The following is a 26,455-nucleotide window of genomic DNA, read 5'->3' as shown; positions in this document are numbered from 1 at the left end:
ACCAGTGGCAACCTGATTATCCCTCGGACCCCAGAGGAAATGCCGAACGAAATGTGCACCTCGCTGCTCAAATTGGCGCGCAGCTCATTGTCAGACTGCAAAAGAAGGTCCCTGTGAAATATGGACCATATTTAAGCTCTTATGGGGTGTGATGGTTACAGAAACATCCCCCAGCTTGTCACAAGTGAGTAACGCCCGTGACTTGGCAGAGGATGCTGTTTTGATCAAGACTGACCCAGATCTCAATTTGGACAATCCCTCCACCTCCCCAAACTTGTCCTTTAAGTGCTCTACAAAAAACTGAGGCTTCATTGTCATGAAAGATTCCCCATCAGCTCTTGAACTTACAAGGTACCGGGGCGAATAAGAGCCGCTGCCATCCTTAGCCTGACGTTCCTCCCATGGTGTGACCAGGGAGGGGAACAATTTGGGGTCGTACTCCTGTGCGTTGAATTGAGCCCGTGAAAGCTTAGAGACTGCTGGTGTTTGACCACCAGCAAGAGATGACGTACTACGCTTCATCGCATGTCATAGGCCCTGATGCCACCCATTCTGACCAGGGGCCCTCCCCATGGGCGCCACCGCCACAGCAAAGACCACCTGACAGGATGCAATTGCTGGGAGTCCCAATTCCCCAGGGTGACTGGCATCTACTCTTTGGCTGATGTGGGGAGTTAATGGCGCAAGCATCAGCAGAGCGATCCCTATGTGGTCAGGGGGCTATAACCAACAGGGTACATGGCAGCCCCACCACAACGGACTGGCTAACGTGCTGGATATGAGGTGCAAAGAAGTTCACGGTCATCATCGGTGAAGAAAGCGACACTGCATAGTGCATGGTGGAAAACGCACCCAGGAAGCTGTCTTCACCCAAGAGCTGGAGAAGATGGAGAATGAGTGGGACTGCAATGCGATGACGAGAATGTGGGCTAAAGATCTCACTGCACAATGGACACGATGCAACACGTAAGGCGCCCTTCTCCAACTGGCTCGCTCTTTGGGAAAATTTAGAAAGATGGAGGTCAAACCCGACAGGGGACCATCGCATAAAGGCCAAAACGTGTGAAACTCCTTTTAGTTGCCCCTGCCTCTTATGACTGGCAGGAATACCTCGGGTCTATTCTAACCCCCAAAGCCACAACAGGGGAGGGGGATTGACGTGGGTGGAGGGGGGGGGGGGTGAGGGGGGAGAGAGTGTTGGACGTCTATGCCTCATTAGAGAAGATTGAGATTGCAGATTTGGCTGCTCTGTCAAGCAGGACAGGTGATGATATGATGACAGAATACAATGCTGGAAGAATCACAAGTGTTTTGGATCACATCATTTGGTGCACACTGTCAAACATGGGGCTCTGCAGCAGATGACCCATACATGTTCGAATGTTGACTCAATGACACTGTCAATTACAGCAGCAGTGAGCACAAGATCACAGAAATTGGACCGTGGATTAATGGAAGTGTGTTTCTTGGTCAAATGAATCACAATTCTTGTTACACCAGGTCAATGGCCATGTCCTGATACGCCACAACTGGGTGCACAGATGTTGGAAACATGCACAGTTGCATGGATGCAGGCCATTTGGGGCAATATTATGATATGCAGGATATTCACCTGGGCTACCATGGGACCTGAAGGTAGTAATCAAAGGCACCATGATGGCTGCAGACTGTGAACATTACTGTGGACCACCCACATGCTTTCATCCTTGATGTTTCCCCTAACAGTGATGACAACTTCTAACAGGAAGGCCAGAATCGTGCACCAGTGCTTTGAGGAACATGACAGTGAACTCAAATTGTTGTGCTGGTCACCAAATTTGCCTGATCTGAACCCAGTGGAGAACATGTGGAATGATATTGAGCACTAGCTCCATGCTCTGAGAATCTACCAATGACTTAGTTATGCCACAAAGAACTACTGCTGTACTTCATTCCAAAATGTGAACCTACATGCTATTAAACAGGTGATCATAATTTTTTAGATCATCAGCGTACAAGTGCACCGAAGATTTCATTTTCCTCTTCTTTCCATTTTTATTTCAAACTGAAATCTTTATTAAGCATCACTTTATTCAATTGCTGTTTATAAACCATCTTTAAAAGTTGTAATTCTGATACTTGAAGTTGTATCTTCCCCTCACATTCATATTGCCCATCTATCAACAAACCATTGTACTTCACATGAACTAAGATTTTACCTCAATTACAACAACATTAATTAAAAGAAATTAAAATTATTCTTATCTTGAAATATTGGGCAGTCTTGGCTCCAGACTGCATCGTTCCCACAGCGGTTGATGATACAGTGGGATATGTGCAATCAGTCCCAGGTTCATAGGCTACTTTTACACATTTTCTGCCAGTTTCTTCACGTCTGCAACTCGATGTTATGTGATCAAATTGCTGTCGTTTGTATCACATAATAGTTTTAGGTATGTAAGGTTTGACCCAAGTCAGAGGAACAATGCCGTGACATACTCAGGTAGTGACAGAGAACTGATGGTCTATTCTGTATCTCTCCATTATTTCTTCATATTCTTTGTAACATGTCAACTGCTCCCTTTGACACCCATTCTTGTTTAAGTTCAGAGATATTCATTTCCATTATATTGCAGCACATGACCATTTCCTTGCTTAAGATGAGGGAGTTGTGAATATCAACAACTATCTCAAATTCACCAAAGCTCCATTTGCTTTACTCTGTTACTTTCAACCCAAAAGGAACAATTTCACAATATTTTAGTCATTATTAAGATACCTGCAAGTCCCCTCTACACCTGTGTGAATATGAAAATGGGAGACTTAAATTTCCCCCCCCCCCCCCCCCCCCCCCCCTCCTTTTCCTCTTTATAACCAGAAACACATTTTGATTCAATATTTATTGTGTTCATTTACTAATTTTAATCAGACTAACAGGATGACTAGTCTGCTGCAGTCTTTTTGCTGAGTGGATGTGAATACTCCCAGATGGTACACCCATCTCATTGGGAATATGGTGCTGTGTATGGGATTCACAATGGTGTTCCCACGAAGCAACGAGGGATACAAAAATCCCCCCAGACAGAGCTCCACCTGCCTGGATAACCCTTATACAACTGAGGGCCCAGCTCAGGAAGCCTGTGTTCATCAAATTCATACAGAACCAACGAACTCGGAGCTTCCCAAGGTATTTACCATTTGGCACAATCCAGTGGGCACATGTAGCTTACTGAATGCCAAGGATGTGATATTGCAAACAAAAACTGAAATCCAGAAACAAAATGAGTTGTCTGCTTAGGTAAAACAATTTACAATAAGTGCACAGAAAGCCTAAGATTTTAAGATCTTCAGGTGTTACAACTGCATAAGCTTTTGATCAAAAACAGTTTTATTTAACAATGTTTCTAGGCTGTATACCTCATTCTCCATTATGGAAAAATAAACAGTAATGCGTGAGATGATAAACAAAACATACACAGATGTCTAGTTTTCCCACTCAGTCCACCAATCTTGCAACTGCAAGCTTCTGTAATAGTGTCATGGCTGGAAGAATACCAGGGAACTGACAACTCTTCCATGAATAAGGAGCACATAACTAGACTTCAAACCATGATGATCACACACTAAAACCTACCTTAAGAGAATTGAGGTCAGAGGTTCATGTTCCATCAACATGTATGTCGCAGCCCAATGTCAAGGAGATCAGCTCCAGTAATTGTCTTCTAAGACAACACAAATATATTTTGTGTGTTGCCTGCTTAAGGAAGCCCGCTGTACAGCTGCTTCCACCAGTCAGGTTGTTGTGGATGGAGTGATATCTGCTGATCCACTATGAAGTCAACTACGAATTTTCTGGATTCGACAGCCATATGAAGTAGTAGTTCACAATTTAATCCACTATCTTTCCAACAAAACAAATGATGACAGTATCACCTCAACAGCTCCAGTCTTCGGCAGGATTCAGGAGATGTCTTAATATGACATTTTTCCACAAGATGGGAAGCTGAACTTTCTCCGAGAATTAAAAATGACTAAGAGGATTGTGGATCGTGTGACATGCCTCAGTACACTATAATTAATCTGAGCCTCACATTTGTGCCACAAGTGAAGCCAGTGTCCCCACACAGAAGGAACAGTTGCAAATTGCACTGCATCCCACACGGTCCCTTTTAGGTGGCAGAAGGATGACACATTACTGTTTTCTGCAATTGTCTAAGCTCACACTCTTGAGTTTAGCTATCTATCTATTTTATTACTGCAGTGAAAATGCACCAATCACCTCTTAATAATTCAAAAACATTTCTTCTTTGATAGTTTTTTTTTCAGCGGGCCTGCATGAGCACTGATACACCACATGTATATCAGTTAGAAATGGTAGAGAGAAGCAAAATGTCCTCTGTGTCATTGAAAAAAAAGTCACTTCCATTTTAGTACTATCCTTACTCACCTTTTCTTCATAGAGTCTATCTATTGAACAGATGTGCCAGTAATCTGAAAATGGGCATGCTTTGAACACAGGTACTAGAATCTTTCTCCACATTTATCCTGAATACTCTTCTCTTCCATCGTAATATGGGACCAGTTTCATTAGTACGGGTTTTGTCTTTCTTTCCTCAGGTTGGGGGTACAGTTATGGATCAGAGGGATTCAGAATTACAGAGTGACATGATGCATAGAGGGAACTGATAACATGCTCAAATGGACACAACTGAATAGAAAGAAAAAAATATGATGAATAGCAGCACAGCAATTAGATGGAGGAGACTGGGGATCAGATCTTTAATCAGATACTGATCATAAAAGCATGAAATATGGGCTCATATTTTGAGGAGGAACACCAATCCACACAAAGTGTTCCAAATGAAGTAACAAATGGGTCTTGATAGCAAAAATAGAACTCTGAATAAACAAATAAAAATCAATTTAGCATGAATAATTTTGGAATAGTAGAAGATTACATTGGAGATCAGATACTCATTCTCTCTGCCATTGGTGATGTGATCACAGAAAGGTGTCAATAAATGCATGGAATGGGCAGGATACAAATGGGCTGTACAAATAAATGACGTTAGGTACTGAGTCCGACCTCCTAAGGTGGCATAATGTTGTGAAGAATTACACAAGATACGAGTACAGCTACTCAACCTTGTAAACGAGCTTTGCTTTCCATTTTCTAATATCTGCTACATTCTGTTATTCTAAAGAGAAAGTTATCAATGTTAATATCAATGTTCTTGGAGCTTTTCTTTCCAAGGTTTAGTAAAAATGTGTCTTACTTTGATGTTCAAACACTGGAAACTCCAGGATGGAATAATGACAACATTATGGAAAGGAGGGATTGCTACTCATCATATAGTGGAGATGCTGAGTCACAGACAGACACAACAAAACGACTGCTAAACCAAGTGAGCTTTTGGCCAAAAAGGTCTTCTTCTAAACAGAAAACACACACACACACACACACACACACACACACACACACACACACACACACACACACACACACACACACACACACACACACATACAAAAAAGAGAGAAAGAAAGAGAAGCACAACTTACACACACGACCAATGTCTCTGGACACTGGGGCTGGACTGCACGCAACTATGAATGATGAGAAGGGCAATCTTGTTGGCAGGGGGGTAAGGAGGAGGGTTGGGGTGGAGTGGGGTGGGGTGGGATAGCAGGGTAAGAGTAGGGACAGTTAAGTGCTGCTTATGGAAGCATATAGGGACATGATGGGGACAGGGTAGAGCACTAGGTGAGTCGGGAAGTAAGAGGGAGTTGCGGAGGGGGGGGGGGGGGGGGCAGCAGGAAGGAGAGAAGTAAACAGACAGTGGGTGCAGTGGTGGAATTGAAGGCTGTGTAGTGCTAGAGTGGGAGCAGGCAAGGAGAGATGTGGGTGGTAACTAACGAAGATTGAGGCAAAGGGGATTTCGGGAACACAGGCTATTTTGCAGGGAGTTTTCTCACCTGCAATTCAGAAAAGCTGTTATTCATAGGAAGGATCCTGGTGGCGCAGGCTGTGAAGCAGTCACTGAAGTGATGAATGTTGTATTGGGCAGCATGTTCAGCAACTGGGTGCTGCAGCTGTCTCTTGGCCACAGTTTGTTAGTGGCCATTCTTGGGGTCAGACAACTTACTGCCAGTCATGCCCATGTAGAACGCAGCACAGTGGTTGCAACTTAGCTTGTAGATCACATGACTGCTTTCACATTTAGTCCTGCCTTTGATGGGATTGGTGGTGACAGGACTAGAGTAGGTAATGGGGGGGGGGGGCGGGGGGGGGTTATGGGTCAGGTCTTGCATCTAAGTCTATTACAGGAACGTGAACCATGATGCAAGGGCTTGGGAGCAAGTGTGGAGTAGGGATGTGTAGGTTCAGTGGGCTGCGAATACCACTGTGGGAGGTGCAGGATGGATACCGTGTAGGGTATTCCTCATTTCAGGGTATGGCAAGAGGTAGTCAAAACCCCAGCGGAGAATACTGAATCATATTCTCTGCCAGGGTTGCTCCAGTCCTTGGTAGTACTGAGACATGAGAGGAATGCCGCTTTGTGGCCGGACAGTGGGGCTTTTGGAAGTGGTGGGTGACTGGAGAGATGAGGCATGGAACATCTGTTTCTGTACAAGGTTGGGAGGGTAATTTTGGTCTGTGATGGCCTCAGTGAGACCCATGGTATATTTGGAGAGGGACTGCTCATCACTGCATGTGGCACTGTGCATTCTGCTATACTTCATGCGTGGCAGCTGTTGAAGTAGAGGTACTGCTGGTGGTTGGTAGGTTTGATATGGACAGAGGTACTGATGTAGGCATCTTTGAAGTGGAGGTCAACATTGAGGAAGGTGGCTTGTTGGGCTGGGGAGGACCAGGTGAAGCAAATGGTGGAGAAGGTGTTGAGGTTCTGAAAGAATGTGGATAGGATGTCCTCTCCCTCGATCCAGATCACGAATATGTTATCAGTGAATTTGAACCAATGAGGGATTTGGGATTCTGTGTGATTAGGAAGATTACTCTAAATGGCCCATGAATAGGTCGGCATAGGATGGTGTCATGCACGTGCCCATTTCTGTACCACAGATTTGTTTGTAGGTGATGCCTTCAAAGGTGAAGTAATTATGGGTGAGGATACAGTTGGTGATGGTGACCAGGAAGGAGGTTGTAGATACCCAATACATCAGATGTTAGGAAAGGTAGTGTTCAATAGTGGCTAGGCCATGGGCATTAGGGATGTTAGTGTAAATGGAGGTGGCATCAACAGTGACGAGCAGGGCACCGTACGGTAAAGGAACAGGAACTGTGGAGGGTCAGTGGAGAAAATGGTTGGTATGTTTTATATAGGAAGGTAGGTTGCAGGCAATAGGCTGAAAGTGTTCATCTACAAGAACATAGATTCTCACAGTGGGGGCACAGTAACTGGCCACTACAGGGTGTCCTGGGTGGTTAGTTTTATGGACTTTAGGAAGCATGTAGAAGGTAGGAGTGCTGGGAGTGGTAGGTATGAGGAAGAGAGACAGACTCGTGGGAGAGGTTCTGGAATGGGGTCACTGTGGTACACTGTGTAGGTAGACAAATCTGACAGCTGTGGAGTCATTCCATCAGGTAATCCCTGTGGTTTAAAACCACAGTGATGGTGCCTTTGTCTGCAGGTAGGAGTATAAGGCCGGGATCAGATTTTAGGTGGTGGATTGAGGTTCTTTCTGTGGATGTAAGGTTAGCTTGCATGTTGAGGGATTTGGGGAATGATGGTGAGGCAAGGTTTGAGGTTGAGAAATCCTGAAATGTTAAAAGGGTTAATTTTGGTGCAGTGGGGGTGGCTCACGGTTGGATGGGGGAGTGACTTGAGATAGGCAGGGTTCAACACTGGTTTTGGGTTGAGTCTGTTGGTAAGGTTGCTGGCAAAAAATGTTTCCACGGTAGGGACCGGAGGAAGGAGAGGTCTTTAGCAAGTCCAGCATGACTGAATTTGGGAGTAGGGCAAAAGATAAGGTCTCTATAAAGGATTGATATTTCTGTGAGACCAAGGCTTTTGGATGAAAGGTTCGTGACTGTGTTTCAGGCCTGTTTAGGTTCTACTTTCTGCATGGTAGTGGGAGGGAGTTTCTGAGGGTATGATAAATGTAGTAGGTCTGCAAGGCAGGGTTTGTCAGCTATGAGGGGATGTAGAGGAGGTTTGGAGGCTGTTGTAGAGGTGATGGATGGTGGTAATCCAAGGTAAGAGAAGAAGGTGAACAGGCTGTAGAGTTTTTTGAGGTGGCATTGTGCATGCTGCTATAGCTCCTAGACTGCAAGAGTTTCAATGTGAGAGATACAGGAATTTAGAATTGCAGTGCAGCAGAATTTCACAGAAGCAGAGGATGTATCACAAGGTGTTTTTGGCCTGATTTACATGGTTTTGCAGTAGTAGGTTGGTGACAGTGAAGGACTGGTGGAATGTGAACAGATGAAGGTCATTGTGGAAGGAGGGGTTGTAGCTGGAGATGGGTAATTCGATGGTGAGGCCATTTGGGGAGATTCCACGTGCCAAACAACAATGCAGGAATAGTATGTGGGACTGCGTTCTGGCTGAGGATAAGGAAACTTCTCTATATCCGTGCAGATGGAAGGAGCAAGGATCCACTGTGGAGGATAAAAATGCTTAAAAATATGTAAATCGTGTAGAAATGTGTGCAAAAACAATCACAAAGATACAGAAAATGCATAAAAATACATGGAAAAAAATCAGCAAAAGGATGGAATGAATGAAGTATGGATACAAGGCGAAACTTGAGGGAGTAGGGCCAATAGTGAAAGTCAAAAACAAACTGAAATTGACATGAAAACACAATAGATCAAAGATAAAAATAAATAAAAAGATGATAATTTGGATGCAGGTTGGTGGGTGAATATATGTGATTGAGGATGACAACAGATGAGACCGGATTAGGTGAGGTTAGTAAATTAATACTGGAACAAGAGTGCGGGGTGGGGTGGGGATTGGGAGGACGCTGGTTGGTTGGTTGGTTGATTCGGGGGAGGGGACCAAACAGCGAGGTTATCGGTGCCATGATGTAGGATGGAAGAAATCAGGGAAGAAACAGCACAGTCCAGTCAAGAGGAAGGGATAGTACGCAAACAAAGAGGGGAAAAGAGACATCTGGGAAGCAGGAAGAGGAAAGAACAGGAGGGAGGTGGTTGGAAATAGGGAGAGCAGGGTGCCACAGAAGCACTATGTGCACTGGGGCAACAGCAGCACCACTGAACTGTCCTTACACACCCACACCATAACATACTGTTACCACGATACAATGGGGACAACACCAGGGGAAGAAGACAAGGGAAGGGGAAACAAAACAGCACAACAGACCAGACAAAATGCAGGGAAAAGGTGGGGAGAACCTAGCCAGTGTGGAGACAAGGTCAAGGCCTCCATAACCAATGTCTACACTAACTGAGGGACTCAAATTCCATAGGAAAATTCAAGGATTTATGCCTGAGAGTACAAACCACTTTTGTGAAGAAAACCAAGGCCAGACATAACCTACATAATCATGCAAGGGCCATCCACTAACGCCCGAGACTAGGGAGGAGAAGGCATATTTAGTGTGAAAGGCCAAACGATGGGGGCAGACTCGCAACATATGGATCACCATGCACAGAGCCCTGTGACTACAAAAGGGGAGCAGCTCATCGCAGAGTAAAAAACATGGATCAACATAGTATGACCAATACAAAGAAGGCAGAGGATGTTGGTTTCCTGCCATGAGAGGTAGAGGGAAGAACGCCACACAGTGGGGGTCAATTCCGCAGTAAACACCCAACATGTGGCAGGCAAGAGATGGTGTTCCATGCCAACAGAAGACATGAAGGCATATCCCACATGGTCAGTGGATTTAGAGTAATCAGTGTAAAAAAACAATGACATCCTGAAACTCCCATAAGAGCATTCAGAACAAACAACATAACACCACTGGAACAATGGAGGCTTTTGGACCCCAAAAGAGTCCCATCCAAATCCATGGCCGAGGAACCAACCAATTGGGGAGGGGTTGCTTGGGAGGGTAGAGGACATGGAGGGGATATGGAAGTCACGGAGGAGAGAAGCGAGGGGAGCCCAACCAGTATACCCACCCGAGGGCAAGCAGTAGGTGGGCAATGGCCAGAAGCCACAGAAAGAATAGACTGGGGAGGGGAGGGGAGGGGGGAGCAGACAGTGATGGTATAGGAAACCAGGAGCTGGGACTTCCGAATTGAAAAGGGAGTGATCCCAGCATCAACCAGAAGACTACCGACAGGGCTAGTGCGAAAGGCACTGGTGGCTAAATGGATGCCACAATGATGAACTGGGTCCTAGAGGAGCAGCATGGAAGGGGCAGCTGATCCATAACCTTAACAACCATCGTCCAGACGAGACAAAACTAAAGTCCGGTAAAGGTGGAGACGGGTTGAAAAATCCACACCCCAAGAGGTGGGGGCAAGGATGTGAAAAACACCGAGTTTACGCAAACAGCCAACCTTCAGATGAGGCATGTGGGGACAACCAAGTAAACCTGTTGTCAAAAATAAGACCAAAGAAATGGAACTGGGGGACCACTGTCAGGCGTTGGGTATCGAAGTAGAGCTCTGGATCAGGATGGACCATAGTATGGCGACAGAAATGCACCACCCTCGACTTAAGGGGAGAGAATTAAAAACCGTGTGAGCGTGTCCGCGTGGAAGTGCATCAGATGTCACCCTGTAGCTGTCATTCCATAGAGGCTACAGAATGGGAGCTAGCCCAAATATAGAAATCATTCACATGCACAGCAGTGGTGACCAACAATTCAGCAAAGGCCACAATTCCATTAATAGCAATTAGAGAAAGAAGGACACTTAATACAGACTCTGAACGACTGATGGGACAGGAACAGGTGAATAAAAATTGGGAGGAGGCCCCGAAGAGCCCACGCAAGGAGCATAAGCACCAAGATGTGTCATAGGCCTTACGAAGATCAAAGAAAACCGTGACAAGATGGCGGCATTGATAGAAGGCCTGCCGAACTCTGGTTTTGAATTGAAGCAGATGATCAATCGTACACTGACCCTCCCGAAAGCCGCACATGTAAGGAGATAAAAGGTCATGAGATTCAAGTACCCAACTGAACTGATGAGCTGCCATCAGTTCTAATAACTTGCATGGGACAACGGTCAAGTTGATGGGCTGATAGATCCTTGCTGAGGTTAAGGACAAGAACCACAATACTGTTCCTCCACTGAGAGGAGAAAATGTCTTGGAGCCAAACACAGTTACACAGCTGGAGGAGATACTGTCATCGTGGAGGATTGACGTATTGAAGTAATTGGTTATGAATAGAATCAGGGCGAGGAGCTGAATCATAGCAAGAAGAAAGCGCCAAAAGAAGCTCCCATTCAATAAAAGGTTCACTGTAGGATTCAGCCCAACAAGGGGTAAAACATAAGGGGGAAGCTTCAGCCTGCTGGTTTTGGAGGAGGAAGGCAGCTGGGTAGGAGGCTGACACTAATGCCATCACAAAATGTGTCACGAGGCTAGTTGGGAGGACGAGGTACAATTTTGTGTGGCACAGGAAGGTACAAAAAATGGAGAGTGATGCAGGAGGAGAGGTCAGTCTGAAGGTCTAGCATTAATGATAATGGTGGGAGTAATGTGGGACATAAGATGCTGCTGCAACAACAATCAGCCAGGTCATGAAGCCATGTGTTGTACATGGATGAGGCGGTTGATTCAGTGTGGCTTTTTAAGTCGGGGCATATGGTGCAGTTCAGAAGGCGACATGTACAACACAGGAAAGGAATAGAAGGACACTGAGTAACGTAATGCAATGGAAAATAGTAACAAAGGAAAACAGCACTGGCTTACGGAATGGAAGAAAAGCCATTAGGCAAAATCAAACAATGGAAAATCCAGGATGGAGTAATAAATATATCATGGAAAAATAGGTTGCTACTCACCATACAGTGGAGTTGTTAAGTCACAGACAGGCACTCTAAAGTGGATAGGTGGTTTAAGGACAGGAACTAACAAATGTCGAGGCAGGGCAGGGGTGGAGAATGAGGGTTATAGGAATGTAGGATATATTGCATGAAGAGTTCCCACCTGTGCAATGCAGAAAAGCTGGTGTTCGTGAAGCAGTCACTGAAGTGAAGAATGTCGTGTTGGACAGCATGCTCAGTAACTGGGTGGTCCAACTGTCTCTTTTACACAGTTTGTCAGTGGCCATTCATGCAGACAGATAGCTTGTTGGTAGACATGCCCACATAGAACACAGCACAGTGGTTGTGGCTTAGTTTGAAGATCACATGACTGCTTTCACAGGTAGCCCTGCCTTTGATGGGTAGGTGATGCTTGTGACCAGAGTAGAGTAGGTGGTGGTGGTGGTGGTGGTGGTGGTGGTGGTGGTGGGAGGATGTATGGGACAGGTCTTCCAAGGTCTTGCATCAAGATCTATTACAGAGACGTGAGCCATGAGGCAAGAGATTGGGAGTAGGGGTAGAGTAGGGATGGACAAGAAGAAGCAATCTATCCTTATCAAATAACATTGTCAGTTCACTATAACCAATGGCTTCACATCACAGTGTAACTCGTACAGGCAGTGGGACCACCCACCTCCAAGAACTTTAGTGAGCTAATGGTATGCATGTGTGTACATCCAGCATCTCCTCCAAAACCACTGCATCAATTTCAATCAAATTTGGTCAATCAAATTTGGCAAACAAACAAAAAACTTCGCATGTATCAGCACTGTGGAGTTTATTGTCTCCTAGGTCCAATAGGAGTAGATACATAAGCAATAACACATTTTTCTTCAGCCCCTGTCATACAGGCTACCCAGTATAACAGGCATGTTGTGTGGCAGTCATACCAGCCTGCCATGTCAACCTGCTTTGCAGAGCAACCTATAGATCAAGATCAGGAAGGGTTTTCTGCCCCCTGAAGTGTAGACTGCCTTGCACGAATGCTGTGTTGTGTTCGAGTAGAGTCGGCCTGGGTTATCAACATACTTTACATGGCAGCCTATACATCGGGGGCAAAAAACGGTTTTAAAGTTCAGACATGTATGCTACTCTTCACAACAGGCATGTTGTGGGAGTAAAAACAGCCTTCTTTATTTATTGTTTTGCAGGAGCTATATGTGCTAATGGACATGGCTGCAGGAAGGCTGAATTTGATAGAGGGGGGGATGGGCAGAGAGGGAGCGGCAAGAGAGGATGTATAGGGAGAAGCAGCAGGAGGGGATGGACAGAGAGATGGGAAAAGGAGGAGAGAAACAGAAAAGTGGGGAAGGAGAATGTAGACAGAAAAGTGGGGAAGGAGAATGTAGACAGAAAAGTGGGGAAGGAGGATGTAGACAGAAAAGTGGGGAAGGAGGATGTAGACAGAAAAGTGCGGAAGGAGGATGTAGACAGGGAGGGGGGAAGGAGGATGTAGACAGAGAGAGGGGAAGGAGGATGTAGATTGATAGATGTGGAAGGAAGATGTAGATAAGGAGGGAGAAGGAGGAGGATGTGGATAGGGAGATGTGGGAGGAGGATGTGGATAGGGTGAGAGGCAGGAGAATATGAATGGCAAGAAGTGGGGAAGAGGAATGGATAGCGACACAGGGACAGGAGGGGAGGGGGGGGGGAAGTGAGGGATAGGATGAGCAGGCCAGGAAGAGATGGAAACAAGGATAGGGCAGGAGGAGAGAGAGAGAGGAAGAGGTTGGTTTAAAAGTGGGGGGGGGGGGGGGGGGGGGGGGGAAGAGACCAAACTATGAGGTGATTGATCCCTTGTTCCAATTAAAATAATTCCACAACGGTGGGAATGAGACTACACAAAACAAAATGAAAGGAAAAACCACAACAATGACTGAAGGGCAACAAACACTTAAACAGAAAAAAGGGGAAAAGAAAACCACAAAGACGCAAGAAACAGGTAGAAGAGCTTAAAACAAGAAAGCAGGTTACCATGGCTGGCTGACCATGAGGATAAAACGAAAAGACAGCCACTCGGCAACACATTAAAACGCCCACCCTGAAAGCACTAGGGTGGAGGACACACAGGGACAAAGGACATGTGCTAAAATTTAGAGCAAATGATAAAACTTACCCTCACAAATAAAACATAAAACTACAGCTGCTGTTGAGGCAATGTTGCCCAACACCGAAGGCAGGGTGCTGGGAAAGATAGAAGTCCACCGCACAGCAGCTAAAAGAGGGCAGTCCAGCAAGAGATGGATGACCGTCATTCGTGAGCCACAGCGACACCAAGGTGAGTCCCCACAACAGAGGAAGTAATCATGCATCAGCCACGTATGGCCAATGTGGAGCCGACAGAGAACCACAGAGTCCCAGAGGGAGGTGCACACAGATGTCTTCCACACATTTGCACTTTCCTCAATGGCTCGCAGCTTGCTGTGCGTGCTGAGGTTATGCCGTTCCATCTCCAAAAGCCACAAAACCTTGTGGCACAATACTGAACACAGGTCAGTTTCAGAGAAGCTCATCTCCAAAAGCAGTTTCTACGTTTCCTGTTTGACCAGCCTGTCGGTAAGTTCATTGTCTGGGATTCCGACGTGACCTGCAGTCCAGACAAACACCACTGAACGACTGGGCCGTTCCATGTTATAGATGAACTCCTGAATAGTCGCTACCAAAGGATGATGATGGTAGCACTGTTGATAGCTTGTAGGCTCCTCAAGGAGTCAGTACACAGGAGAAATGACTCACCTGGGCATGAGCAGATGTGCTCAAGAGCACGAGAGAAGGCCGCCAGCTCTGCAGTGAAAACACTGCAGCCATCTGGCAAGGAGTGCTGTTCATGTTCTCCATGAACATAGGCAAAGCCAACGTGACCATCAGCCATCGGTGTAAACCACTTCATGACCCTAGTACATGTCGAAAATCGAGAGACAGTGACAGTGAAGAGTCGCTGGGTTAACTGAGTCCTTAGGGCCATGTGAAAAGTCCAGGCAAAGCTGTGGCCTAGGTGTACACCATGGAAGTGTATGTGAATGAACCTCAAGTATACAGCCAAGGACTCCATTAGGAGAGAAGGGATTGCACATGAACTGAAATTGTAAGCCCTGACCTGGGCTGCCGATGCAGGTGATGAACCGCCGTGGGCGGGGAGAGGAGACGGTAATTCGGATGCGCAGGAGAACTACGAACGTGTGCAACATAACTGGAGAGCAATTGCGCACGCCTAACCTGCAATGAAGGGTCTCCGCCCTCCACTAGGATGCTGGTCACAGGACTCTTCCTAAAAGCTCCTGTTGCTAGGCAAAAGCCACAGTGGTGCACTGGGTCGAGTAAACGCAACGCTGAGGGTGCCACTGAACCATAAACCAAACTCCCATTGTCAAGGTGAGATTGAACAAGGGCTCTGTAGAGCTGCAGCAGCGTAGAGTGATCTTCACCCTAGTTGGTGTTGCTCAGGCAGCAGAAGGCATTGAGATGCTGCCAGCACTTCCGCTTAAGCTGACAAAGGTGAGGAAGCCAAGTCAACTGGGTGTCAAAAACCAGTCCTAAGAATTGATATGGCTCCACTACAGTGAGTGGATCATGAGTTCTGGTTCCGGATGAATGGTACGACGCCGACAGAAATGCATAACACATGACTTTGCGGCCAAAAACTGGAAACCGTGAGCTAGAGCCCATGACTGCGCCTTTTGGATGGCTCCCTGTAGGCTCTGCTCAGCAGCACCAATACTGGTGGAGCAGTATGAGATGCAGAAGTTGTCTGCATACAGAGACGGTGAGACAGATGGCTCTACAGCTGCTGCTAAACCATTAATGGCCAATAAAAATAGAGATACACTCAATACGGAGCCCTGCGGGACCCCATTCTCCAGGATATGGGAGGCACCAACGTGGACACAGAAAGTACGAAGCGACAGGAAATTTTGGATATAAATTGAGAACAGGCCTCGGAGACCCCACAGTGGGAGGATGAGATTGACAATCGGAGAGGGGGAGGAAGAGATGGGTAGAGAGATTGGGGGAGGAGGGAGGGAGGGAGGATGACATGGGCAATATATTAGTCCAAAATGTACACAAACTATGCTGCGGGGAAAAAGCTAGTTTTGCAAATAAAATGCTTCATATCTCCATATTCCAACACAATAAGGTCTGTCCCTTACACATTGTGTGCACTTTTAAATTGTCTTACACCTCATGACATGCAATGCTTTGCTGAAAGTCTCCAAAACATGTTGTCTACAAGCATATGTGTGATAGGACACAAAGGAATCTTCAAGACAGCAAAAATAAGGACATTATAAATTTCTTGGTCCATGGGCACTTGTCTCTTCATGTCGTGAGAGATGGCATGAAGTCATGTTAGCTGCATCATCAAATCTTAAGTTTTCCTAACATAAATTATTGTTCAACTTTGTGGTAAATTATTAATTGTAATATCCAGCCTGCTGCATCACTATCTGTGGCAAAATCTGAAAGATGCTACTTGTACTGCTGATCAACTGTCAGTCAAGATTTACATTTCACTAAATAATGTTGAAGTGGATGTCAACTTTGCTAATGTAAAATTTCTCCATAATCAATGTCCCCAAGCATAACAAAAAAATAAACAATGAATCATGGAATCTTTATTTCTGAAACAATAAACACTAAAAATAAATTCTTAGTTTCAGCAAGATGAAGACGTTTAAGGTTAGGATTGGTTCACAAACATTATTATAAAAATGAGAAATGAATTACTTACTCGGACCTCTTGCTGTCTCAGATAGAGAATGTCCACAATAGCTTGGAAGCCTGAAACATTATTTGGATGACAGAAGTGCAAGACACCAGGCCATGACCTAAGTACTGACAGGAGTGCTAAACGGCTGCTTACAAACTTCGAAACTCTGTCTTCTCTGAAAAATGCAAAAGCAGTAAAAGAAGTCTGCGAACACATTGGTGTGGTGTAAAATAGGACATATGACATAACATTTTAAAATATCAACTCTCTCGATTAGGTATTTTCTTGAATACTGACAGCAAAATGAGCAATGGAACATGAACATATTCAGTTGGGCAATACACAAATTTAATAGCCAGATTTAATCTCAGACTCTTTAATTTGTTTTTAATTTACCCAATCACAAGAGAAAGGATACAAGTTAAACATGGAAAGGAAGTTATACAATGTGAAGATGGCAAAATGGGTGGCAACCTACTTCGTAGTCCTGACCAGGAGAAAGAATGTTCAGAAAACAATTCAGATGTAACAGCCTCCTTATAGCTATGATTTACAATCATGAATACTATTAATAATAAATTATTGGTAATACATAGGTCACAGTGAACAACGGGGCACAGTGCTGGGGGAATGGTGTGGGCAGGGGAGCGGGGGGTTCGCCTCAGGAGGGCAGCGGGGTGCAGAGGAAAAGGAGACGAAATGGGCAGAGGAGAGGAGCGAAGGGGTGGGGGTCGCGGGTCGTAGCAGAAAGGGGCTCGGGTGGAGGGCCCAGCGAGGGAGGGAGGGAGGGAGACTGAAGGAGGGGAACTGAGGGAGAGATGGAAGGAGACTGAAGGAGGGGAACTGAGGGAGAGAGTGAAGGAGACTGAAGGAGGGGAACTGAGGGAGAGAGTGAAGGATACTGAAGGAGGGGAACTGAGGGAGAGAGTGAAGGATACTGAAGGAGGGGAACTGAGGGAGAGAGGGAAGGTGACTGAGGAAAGGAATTGAAGGATTGAGGGGGCTGTGGGGAGGGGGTGAGGGAGAGGGGAGAGGGATGGGGAAAGTGATGGGGAGGGGAGGGTGGAGGGGGTGGCGAGGGGGATGGAGGGGGAGAGGGGGATGGAGGGGAGAGTGTGATGGAGGGGGAGAGGGGATGGAGGGAGAGAGGGGATGGAGGGGGAGAGGGGGTTGGAGGGGGAGAGGGGGTTGGAGGGGGAGAGGGGGTTGGAGGGGGAGAGGGGGTTGGAGGGGGAGAGGGGGTTGGAGGGGGAGGGGATTGAAGGGGGAGGGGATTGAAGGGGGAGGGGGTTGAAGGGGGAGAGGGTTGAGGGGGGGGGGGGGTTGAAGGGGAGGGGGTTGGAAGGGGAAGGGGTTGGAGGGGGAGAGTGGTAGGGAGAGAGGGGTAGGGAGGGAGAGGGAGGGGAGGGTGGAGGGTGGGGGAGGGGAGAGTGGAGGGAGAGGGAGGGGTGGGTGGAGGGAGGGGAGGAGGGGATGGTGGGGTAGAGGGGGAGAGTGGGATAGAGGGGGATGGAGGGGGAGCGGGTGGCAGGGGGGAGGGGGTGGCTGGGGGAGAGGGGGTGGATGGGGGGAGGGGGTAGATGGGTGCAGAGGGGGATGCAGGGGGAGAGGAGGAGGGAGGGGACAGGGGAATGGACGGGGAGAGGGGGAGGGAGGGGAAAGGGGGAGGGAGGGGAGAGGGGGAAGGGAGAGAGGGGAAGGGAGGGGGAGAGGGGGAGGGAGGGGAGAGGGGGAAGGGAGAGAGAGGAAGGGAGGGGGAGAGGGGGAGGGAGGGGGAGAGGTGGAGGGAGGGGGAGAAGGGGAGGGAGGGGGAGAGGGGGAGGGAGGGGGAGAGGGGGAGTGTGGGGGAGAGGGGGAGGGAGGGGGAGGATGGATAGATGGATGGATGGATGGATGGATGGATATGGTGTGGAGAGGGAAGGGAGAGGGAGGGGGAGGGAGGTGGAGAGGGGGAGGGAGGTGGAGGATGGATGGATGGATGGATATGGTGTGGAGGGGGAGGGGAGAGGGAGGTGGAGAGGTGGAGGGAGGTGGAGAGGGGGAGGGAGGTGGAGGGAGGTGGAGAAGGGGAGGGAGGGGGAGGGAGGTGGAGAAGGGGAGGGAGGGGGAGGATGGATGGATGGATACGGTGTGGAGAGGGAGGGGGGAGGGGAAGGGAGGCGGAGAGGTGGAGGGAGGTGGAGGGAGGTGGAGAGGTGGAGGGAGGGGGAGGGAGATGGAGATGTGGAGGGAGGGGGAGTGGGCGAGGAAGGTGGAGTGGGGGAGGGAGTGGGAAGGTGATGGGAGGGTGAGTGGGGGATGGAGGGGGGAGGTGATGGGAGGGAGAGTGGGGGATGGAGGGGGAAGGGGATGGGAGGGAGAGTGGGGGAGGGAGGGAGAGTGGGGGAGGGTGGGATAGTGGGGGAGTGAGGGGAGGGGGGAGGGGGAGTGGGGGAGGGAGGGAGAGTGGTGGATGGAGAGGGAGTGGGGAGGGAGAGTGATGGAGGGGGGAGCGTGTGTGGGGGGAGGGGGAAGTGGAGGTGGGCGTGAGGGGGGATGGGGAGGGAGGGAGAGAGGGATGTGGAGGGAGGGAGAGAGGGATGGGGAGGGCGGGAGGGAGGAATGGGGAGGGCGGGAGGAAGGGATGGCGAGGGCGGGAGGGAGGGATGGGGAGGGCAGGCGAGAGGGATGGGGAGGGCTAGGGGGAGGAGGGGGAGAGGAGGGAGGGGCATGTAGAGGGGAGAGGGCGTGGGAGTGGGAGAGCGAGGGAGGGGCATGTAGGGGGGAGAGGGGGAGGGAGTGGGAGAGCAAGGGAGGGGCATGTGGGGGGAAAGGGGGAAGAGTGGGGGAGGGGCATGTAGGGGGAAAGGGGGAGGAGTGGGGCAGGGGCATGTAGGGGGAAATGGGGAGGAGTGGGGGTGGGGCATGTAGGGTGAGAGGGTGGGAGGGAGGGGGCATTATTTGGGAGGCAAGGTGGGAGGGAGCGGGAGGGGCATTAGTTGGGTGGCAAGGTGGAAGGGAGGGGGAGGGACACTGGGAGGCAAGGTGGGATGGAGAGTGAAGGAGCAAAAGGGAGGGAGGTGGGCAGGAGGGCGAGGGAGGGGAGGAGAGCGAGGGAGAATGTAGGGCGACACGGAGAGGCAGAGGAAAGATTGAAGTCATCACAAGGAAATAAATGTAAAATCCCAGAACATATCAAAAACTCTACGCCTGCTGCAAAGCACGCGATGTATATGAGTGATGTGACTTAAGGATGCACTGTGCATTAAATTTCTTAGTATCAACGGCAAACTGTAATTAGATAGCAGTCACAACAATACACATAGAAAACATTTAAGCACATGCAGCAGCATACAAGTAATTGGAGTTTCCATGTATTGGTCAGTGGGTTATGTTTTGTAATGTACTATACCTTTTTGTACAAATATAGGTACATGCTTATGACAGTATTATCTGCACACTGACTGGCAATGCCTGGGCAAGACATACATTAAATACATCTTCTGCTGACATGTAACTGTGCTATCTATAATAATGATGTTACATTAAACGCAAGCAAATTTGTACTAAGCAGTGGTTTTGATGAATACTCAGGTGCACTGTTGTGGAAAGCCAGAGGAATGTGCTGAAACACTGGCAAAAGCTGTGGTCATATCTTACCGAATGCCTCAGGTCAGAAACACCAGTGTCTCAGTTCGAAAGAGATTAACAAAATGGTATTTTAATAACAAGGACTTTGGTTCAATTTATCTGGTATCGAAATTTTCATATGTTGTCTTTATGAGTTCAGACATTGTTGCCAGATGACCTCTAATATAATTGAAGTCACTTTCAAATATAATATATTAAGACCTATACCAAGTATTTCACATCTGGTAAGTTCTACACCACATTAAGCCCACCCACCAACAGGAAATTCTCAACCACTAGAAACACCTATAGAATGTTCTAAAAATATTCTTAAAAACTAAAAGAAAGCACTTACTTTGCACTGTTTGCAGCTCGACTGCTACAATCTACATGAAAGTCACAGTATGGAGCTGCTAGTGTAGACAGGAAAATACTTGCTCGCCTTCGTGTGCTGGGATGGTTCAAGAGGAACAATAGCACTCCTGAAAGTGTCTCACTTATACGAGGCATCTGACAACTCAATACATTCCGAGATACTGCTGCAACACCCCCACATTCAATAAATAATGGTGAATTAAGGACACCTACAAAAGAAATTAAATTTGGTTAACAACCACTTCACTCAGCCACATCATAAAACAAGTTAATTTATTAAGAACATCTAAAGGCAAAATTATGATATTTACAGGAAACACTACACAGGAACTTCTTGGTGCAAGCAGGTTGACAGGAAACTAAACTAACACAATTTGAGGAAATAACCAAACAGTATGCCGACAGGTTTCAACAGTCACATTAAATTAGATCACTGTCTTAATTGCACTTGTTTGTATCTCAGCAGAAATATTTCAACCCTATTACTAATGCAATTTGATTCTCTCAATCCTTGATCTTTCTTGGTGCACTTGGAGTAAATATTAATCTGCAGTTCAAAGCAATCCTTATCAAAGGCTAAAAATGCAACTAAACCAGCATGTGTACCGCACGTGGTAGCCACGTGGTCTAGGGAGCCTTGTTATGGTTCATGTGGCTCGCCCCGTCAGAGGTTCAAGTCCTCCCTCTGGCATGGGTATGTGTGTTGACCTTAGTGTAAGTTAGTTGAAGTTAGATTAAGTAGTGTGTAAGCCTAGGGACCAATGACTTCAGCAGATTGGTTGGCTGATTGTTTTGGTGGAATGGACCAAACAGTGATGTCATCGGTCATGTCAGATTAGGGGAGGCTGAGAAAGGAAGTTGGCCTTTTCAAAGGAAACATCCTGGCATTCGCCTGAAGCGATTTAGGGAATATCACAGAAAACGTAAATCATGATGGCTGGACGCGGGTTTGAACCAACATCCTCCTGAATGCGAGTCCAGTGTGCTAACCACTGCGCCATCTCGCTTGGTCAGCAGTTTGGTCCCATAGGAACTTACCACCAACATATGCAGCACTAACTAACATTTTAATATGCTGTTGAGGGAGATAAGGATGATTTTCCACTACCAGTTCGCAAGTTTCATGGATCACTGGAAAACCACATTTACATAATGTTTTGTTTTTTTTTACTACTACTACATACATTAATTACAGCCATGGAACAGCAATGTAATTATAGTAAGTACTTATAATTACTTCCATCTCAGTCAAAACCAGCATCTCCATACACCCAGTGACTTTGTCTACAAGATGCAATACAGTAGTTTCATTAGCCACTTACTTCTGTTCCTAGATTCTCTCTCTTATTCCTGCAACATCCGTTGGATTCTCTTTCACATTCCTTTGCTGCATCCACTTACAGTACAACACTAACTTTTTCTCATCTTTTCTCCATCTTGCAAATTATTTTCATTTATCCAGACCAACCTTGATTGTGTTGTCCCATTTAAGGTTAAATACTCTTATCAGATCTCGGTTATGAGTTTTGTAAGAAAGTAAAAAGGGACAAACTGAGATACTATCTGACACTGTAACTACTTTCCCTCCCTTTATAGCCAGTGATTGAGTTTCCAGTGCATTGTCTTTTTCCCAATCATTATGTCACATACTACTTCTTAAGAAACTATCCTGCTCCTGATCTGTTGCTATGACCATAAAAATGGTCAATAAACCGCTATTTTCATATTTACTACCAACAGACTGTTGCCCAACGACAAACAAAACATTTATGCCCAAATCTGTTCCATTAATCTGAACCCCTAAGGTATAATAAAACAAAAAATTATACATTGACTTTCAATGCTTAAGCTCTGTGTATCATTTAATAGTACCCACTGAAATGCATCAGTCCATTGTTGAACCGACACCTCTCATATTTCATTATGTTTAATTCAATACTCCGGTCAATTAATAAATAGTCAATGCAGATTATGGGAAATAGCAGAGATTGCAAGGATTCAGCCCATAACTCCTCTCACATTGTTTCCTCTAATCTGGTGATAGTTTGCATGTTGCATATTTCTGTAGTTGCACATTTTTAGGAGTGTCGTGATGATCTGGGAAGAGAATAACGATGTATGGCAGTGCTCCCAGGGGAGCGGGCTTGGATTTCAATGAAGAGAGTATGAGAAGACATGTCCCTTCTGGATGCCAAAAGCAAACATTGGCCACACAATGTCAGCTGGGCACCCAGCCACTGGCACCCATACATTCTCGCGCTAGCCATGCCCTGTGTGGTATGTGATCAGAGTTTTAACTGAACAAATTGTATAGTGAGTCGTGATGAGAATCTAGCCCTATGCTGCATATTACTGTTTTACAAGGCCAGTAATCCGGTCAAGCCACAGTTCTAAAGGATGTAATTTTGTCTGACTGCCTACTTCCTAGAAAGCAGAGTAGTACAGTTTGGTCATAGATCTCTGTTGTCTCGTGAAAATGGATGCCTTGAAAACAGAAATTTTATTTGTAAGTGCAATGTGTAGACATCTTGGTACCACTCCAGGTGGGGTGAAATGCCTCATGTCTAAAAAGTGGCAGTGGGTAGTCTTAAAATTACATGTGGGAGACAGAGTGCAAGGTTCTGAGAATTTCAGGTGCGAGGGATCAGCATACTGGCTGTACTGAAGACTTAATCGACAACTGGGAGGTTTGTACTAAATTGTTTAAAACCAGTATACATGGGGAGGAAGCCAACTGACTTATATTTCAAACTTTTTCAAGGTGGGGAGTTAGTTTGTTAACAGTAATATCTTTGGCCAGTGTTTAGTGGAGCTTTTAAAGTCAAAGGAGAATTTCAAAAACTTGCAGAGGGCAGAGAGTTATGTTCAGGACACACTGGAGTTTAAGACACAGTCAGGGACTTTCAACTCTAGGAAACAGTCTGCGGCAGTTGAGCCCAGGGCAGTGCCAAGTTTAGGACTTCCGCTTGGGAGGAAGATGCTTGGTTGTCAACGACGGGGTTACAGCATCCAGTTCCCAACTTGTGGCTGTGGTCTTGCATCACTTGCGGCTTTCCACTTTCAGAATGCTATGTACAGTAAGAAATTGCAGAGTAGGCAAGTGGAGGAATGAAAGTTATCAACTGTTCATTTCCACAATTTCTACATTTTCTTCTATTTGAGGGCTCATTTATGACCTGGGTAGTTATGTTGTTGGCACATAGTAGTCATATGCCCTTCTAGCGAAATCTGAGTGATCACTGTGTGTCACCGCAGTTATGTAATTTTAGAGATGATGTGCGAGATGACGGTCATTCCATTCACCTATCTGACATGGACTTTGTCAAGCTTTTCAATTGTTAGTTTAGATTTATTTAATGTTTATAAATGTTAGTTTTCATGTTCTCTGTGACTTATTGACCTCAATACATTTGGACACTAATTCACAATGATCTGTGTAAGAAGAGAGAATATTATAATAAACTGGGGTTAATTTGAATTGATCTTTAATTTAATTAGTTAGATGATCCCTTTTTATTATACTGTGTGAGAACCAATGCCCAGGACTCATTTGCAGGGCCACCCTTATCCATATCGTTATTCCGCTATGTGACAGATTTGATTACCGCATTTGAGTCCATGTGGAGCTATCTGACTTTGGGCGGTTCAATCGAAGCAGTCACTGCAACAGAAAGAAGTGAATGTCAAGAGCTCAGCTGGCGTGTCACACCATTTCACTATCATTTTCAAACTCACTGCCTCCAAACCGTATTTATTCTAAATATGTCAAACAGTCCTCACATTTACACCTCTTGTGATCCCAATTCTGCCCTACTACTCACGTTCACATGCTGAAATAAACAAAAATATGACACTACACTTAAATAATAATACTAAATTCATTATTTGTATTAATATGAAGCATTTATAAACAGAAAAATAAGGGGACGAATTGTGTGGAGATCAATTGCACAAACAAACAACAAAGTTATTTCAGAATACTGGTTCAGAACTGTCTAAATTATTTACATCTACATATATATCTATATTTGCAATTCACAGCCAATCATAGAGTATGTGGCAGTGAGTGCATGGTTCACCAGAATCATTTTATTCTGTTTATATTACATTCACAAATGGTATGCAGGAAGAAAGATTGTGACTACCTCTCTAAGCCCAAATTTCTGCAAACACAATCTTGACAGCAAGACTCCCCATGATGCATCAAGCCTTTCCTGTAGCATCTCGTACTGACTTTACTGAGCCTTTAACAGTCTCAAGCTCACTTAATGAACTCTAGAGGAATCATACCATTCTTATTTGACTATCTCTCTCTCTCTCTCTCTCTCTCTCTCTCTCTCTCTCTCTCTCTCTCTCTCTCTCTCTCACACACACACACACACACACACACACACACACACAGATGAAAGATATTAATTCCTTATGAATTAAAAAAGGTTTACAAATGAAAATAATGCAAATACTGAACATACATATTTCAGCCAGTGTGGCAAGGCAGGCTCTCAGCATTTGATCTTTCTCTTCAACAGCCCCATTAGCGAGAGACACAAGGGAACGCACAATAGCTGGAGGAAAAAGGCCTGGTGCTAAAGCCAAAAGACGGCGCACAAGGCGCAGGGCCTGGACCCTTTCCATATCATTTCGAAGGTTCACATCAAGGCACCTGAAGTAAACACAAATTACTATTATGGGTATATAGCTGAATTATTTAAATCATTGTTTGTAATGTCCTAAACTTCACTACCTCAAAATGAAGATTACATTTACAGTTAAAACTTCACCTATTTATGAATTTCTACTCAAAGAGAAAATACATTTCATGAAACTTACCTGGCAATGAGATAAGGGTAATTTAGAGAGTACAGTGACCTTACATGCTTCTCTTCTTTCACTGTGTACCTCACAGCCTGCAGAGTTGCTGCTCTGACACGGGATGCCTCGTGAATTAATGGAACACGCAAACTACAAAGGTTTAGATGCAGTATATCATATTTCCTAGTCATCAATGGTTAGTACAAATAAAAAACAGAAGGCATGACTTACCAACACTGTAATTGTTCCACAGAATACCCAAGCTCTGAAGGTCCATTGACCTTCGATATCAGTTTTACTAGGGCACTGATATAACTAAATATTTTCCCCTCTGTGAGACCTTTTTTTCTGCACAAATTATGCAGAACTTCCTTGCATATTTCAGAAGCATCTAAAAGCAAAAATGCAGTGAATCATTTTACTAGGCCATATTGTAAATAATTAACATGTAAAACATAAACTACAGCACGAGGCTTTTTCAAACACTCAGATTTTTCTTCAAAAAATCCGAAGGAAAAACATCTATGTAGGCATGTTTCATTATAAAAGGACAGATAATTTCACTGTACAGATTAATTTAATTTGTATTCAGATGAACATCTGTGCCATTGTTACATAATTATGTCATTATGCTCAAGCAACACTTTATGTAAAGCAAAAACATTAAAGTATACAGTGTAGAAATGGCGATCACAAAACCATCTCACATATCATGTCACAGGAGCTAGAGGAGTAACAAACTCTGCTGGTCTGGTATGTTCACCCTGTATAGGCTGCTAAGAGTACAGATGAAATCAGTCAACATATTTGACAGTATAAGACATGGAGCACCTTCTCAACACAAAAGAAAGTAGATGAACTACTACTATGGTCATATCAAATGTTATCTAAATCCACATATGCCTAACTTGCAGCAAGTGCAAGGGTTGTCAGCAACTGTTCATTAGATGGATGCATTTGTGTGTACTGGAACTAACCACTGAACTAAATCATTGAAC

At 45.7% G+C, this 26,455-nt stretch overlaps 1 protein-coding gene across 1 annotated transcript in view; it reads right to left on the bottom strand.

Moving 5' to 3' along the window:
* LOC126471001 (rapamycin-insensitive companion of mTOR) overlaps positions 1-26,455 on the bottom strand; it is a 265,260-nt gene that overhangs the window by 202,039 nt on the left and 36,766 nt on the right. Inside the window, exons 3-7 of the mRNA XM_050099053.1 lie at positions 25,689-25,848; positions 25,476-25,607; positions 25,118-25,308; positions 20,626-20,854; positions 16,683-16,836 (exon numbers count right to left, since the gene is read on the bottom strand). Of these exons, the coding sequence (XP_049955010.1) occupies positions 16,683-16,836; positions 20,626-20,854; positions 25,118-25,308; positions 25,476-25,607; positions 25,689-25,848 (866 nt within the window). The remainder of the gene's footprint in view (positions 1-16,682; positions 16,837-20,625; positions 20,855-25,117; positions 25,309-25,475; positions 25,608-25,688; positions 25,849-26,455) is intronic.

This window comes from Schistocerca serialis, chromosome 3 (assembly GCF_023864345.2).
Source record: "Schistocerca serialis cubense isolate TAMUIC-IGC-003099 chromosome 3, iqSchSeri2.2, whole genome shotgun sequence".
Classification (NCBI taxonomy): Eukaryota; Metazoa; Arthropoda; class Insecta; order Orthoptera; family Acrididae; genus Schistocerca; species Schistocerca serialis.
Note: the sequence above shows the minus strand (reverse complement) of the source record. Positions and strands in the feature narration are given on the sequence as shown.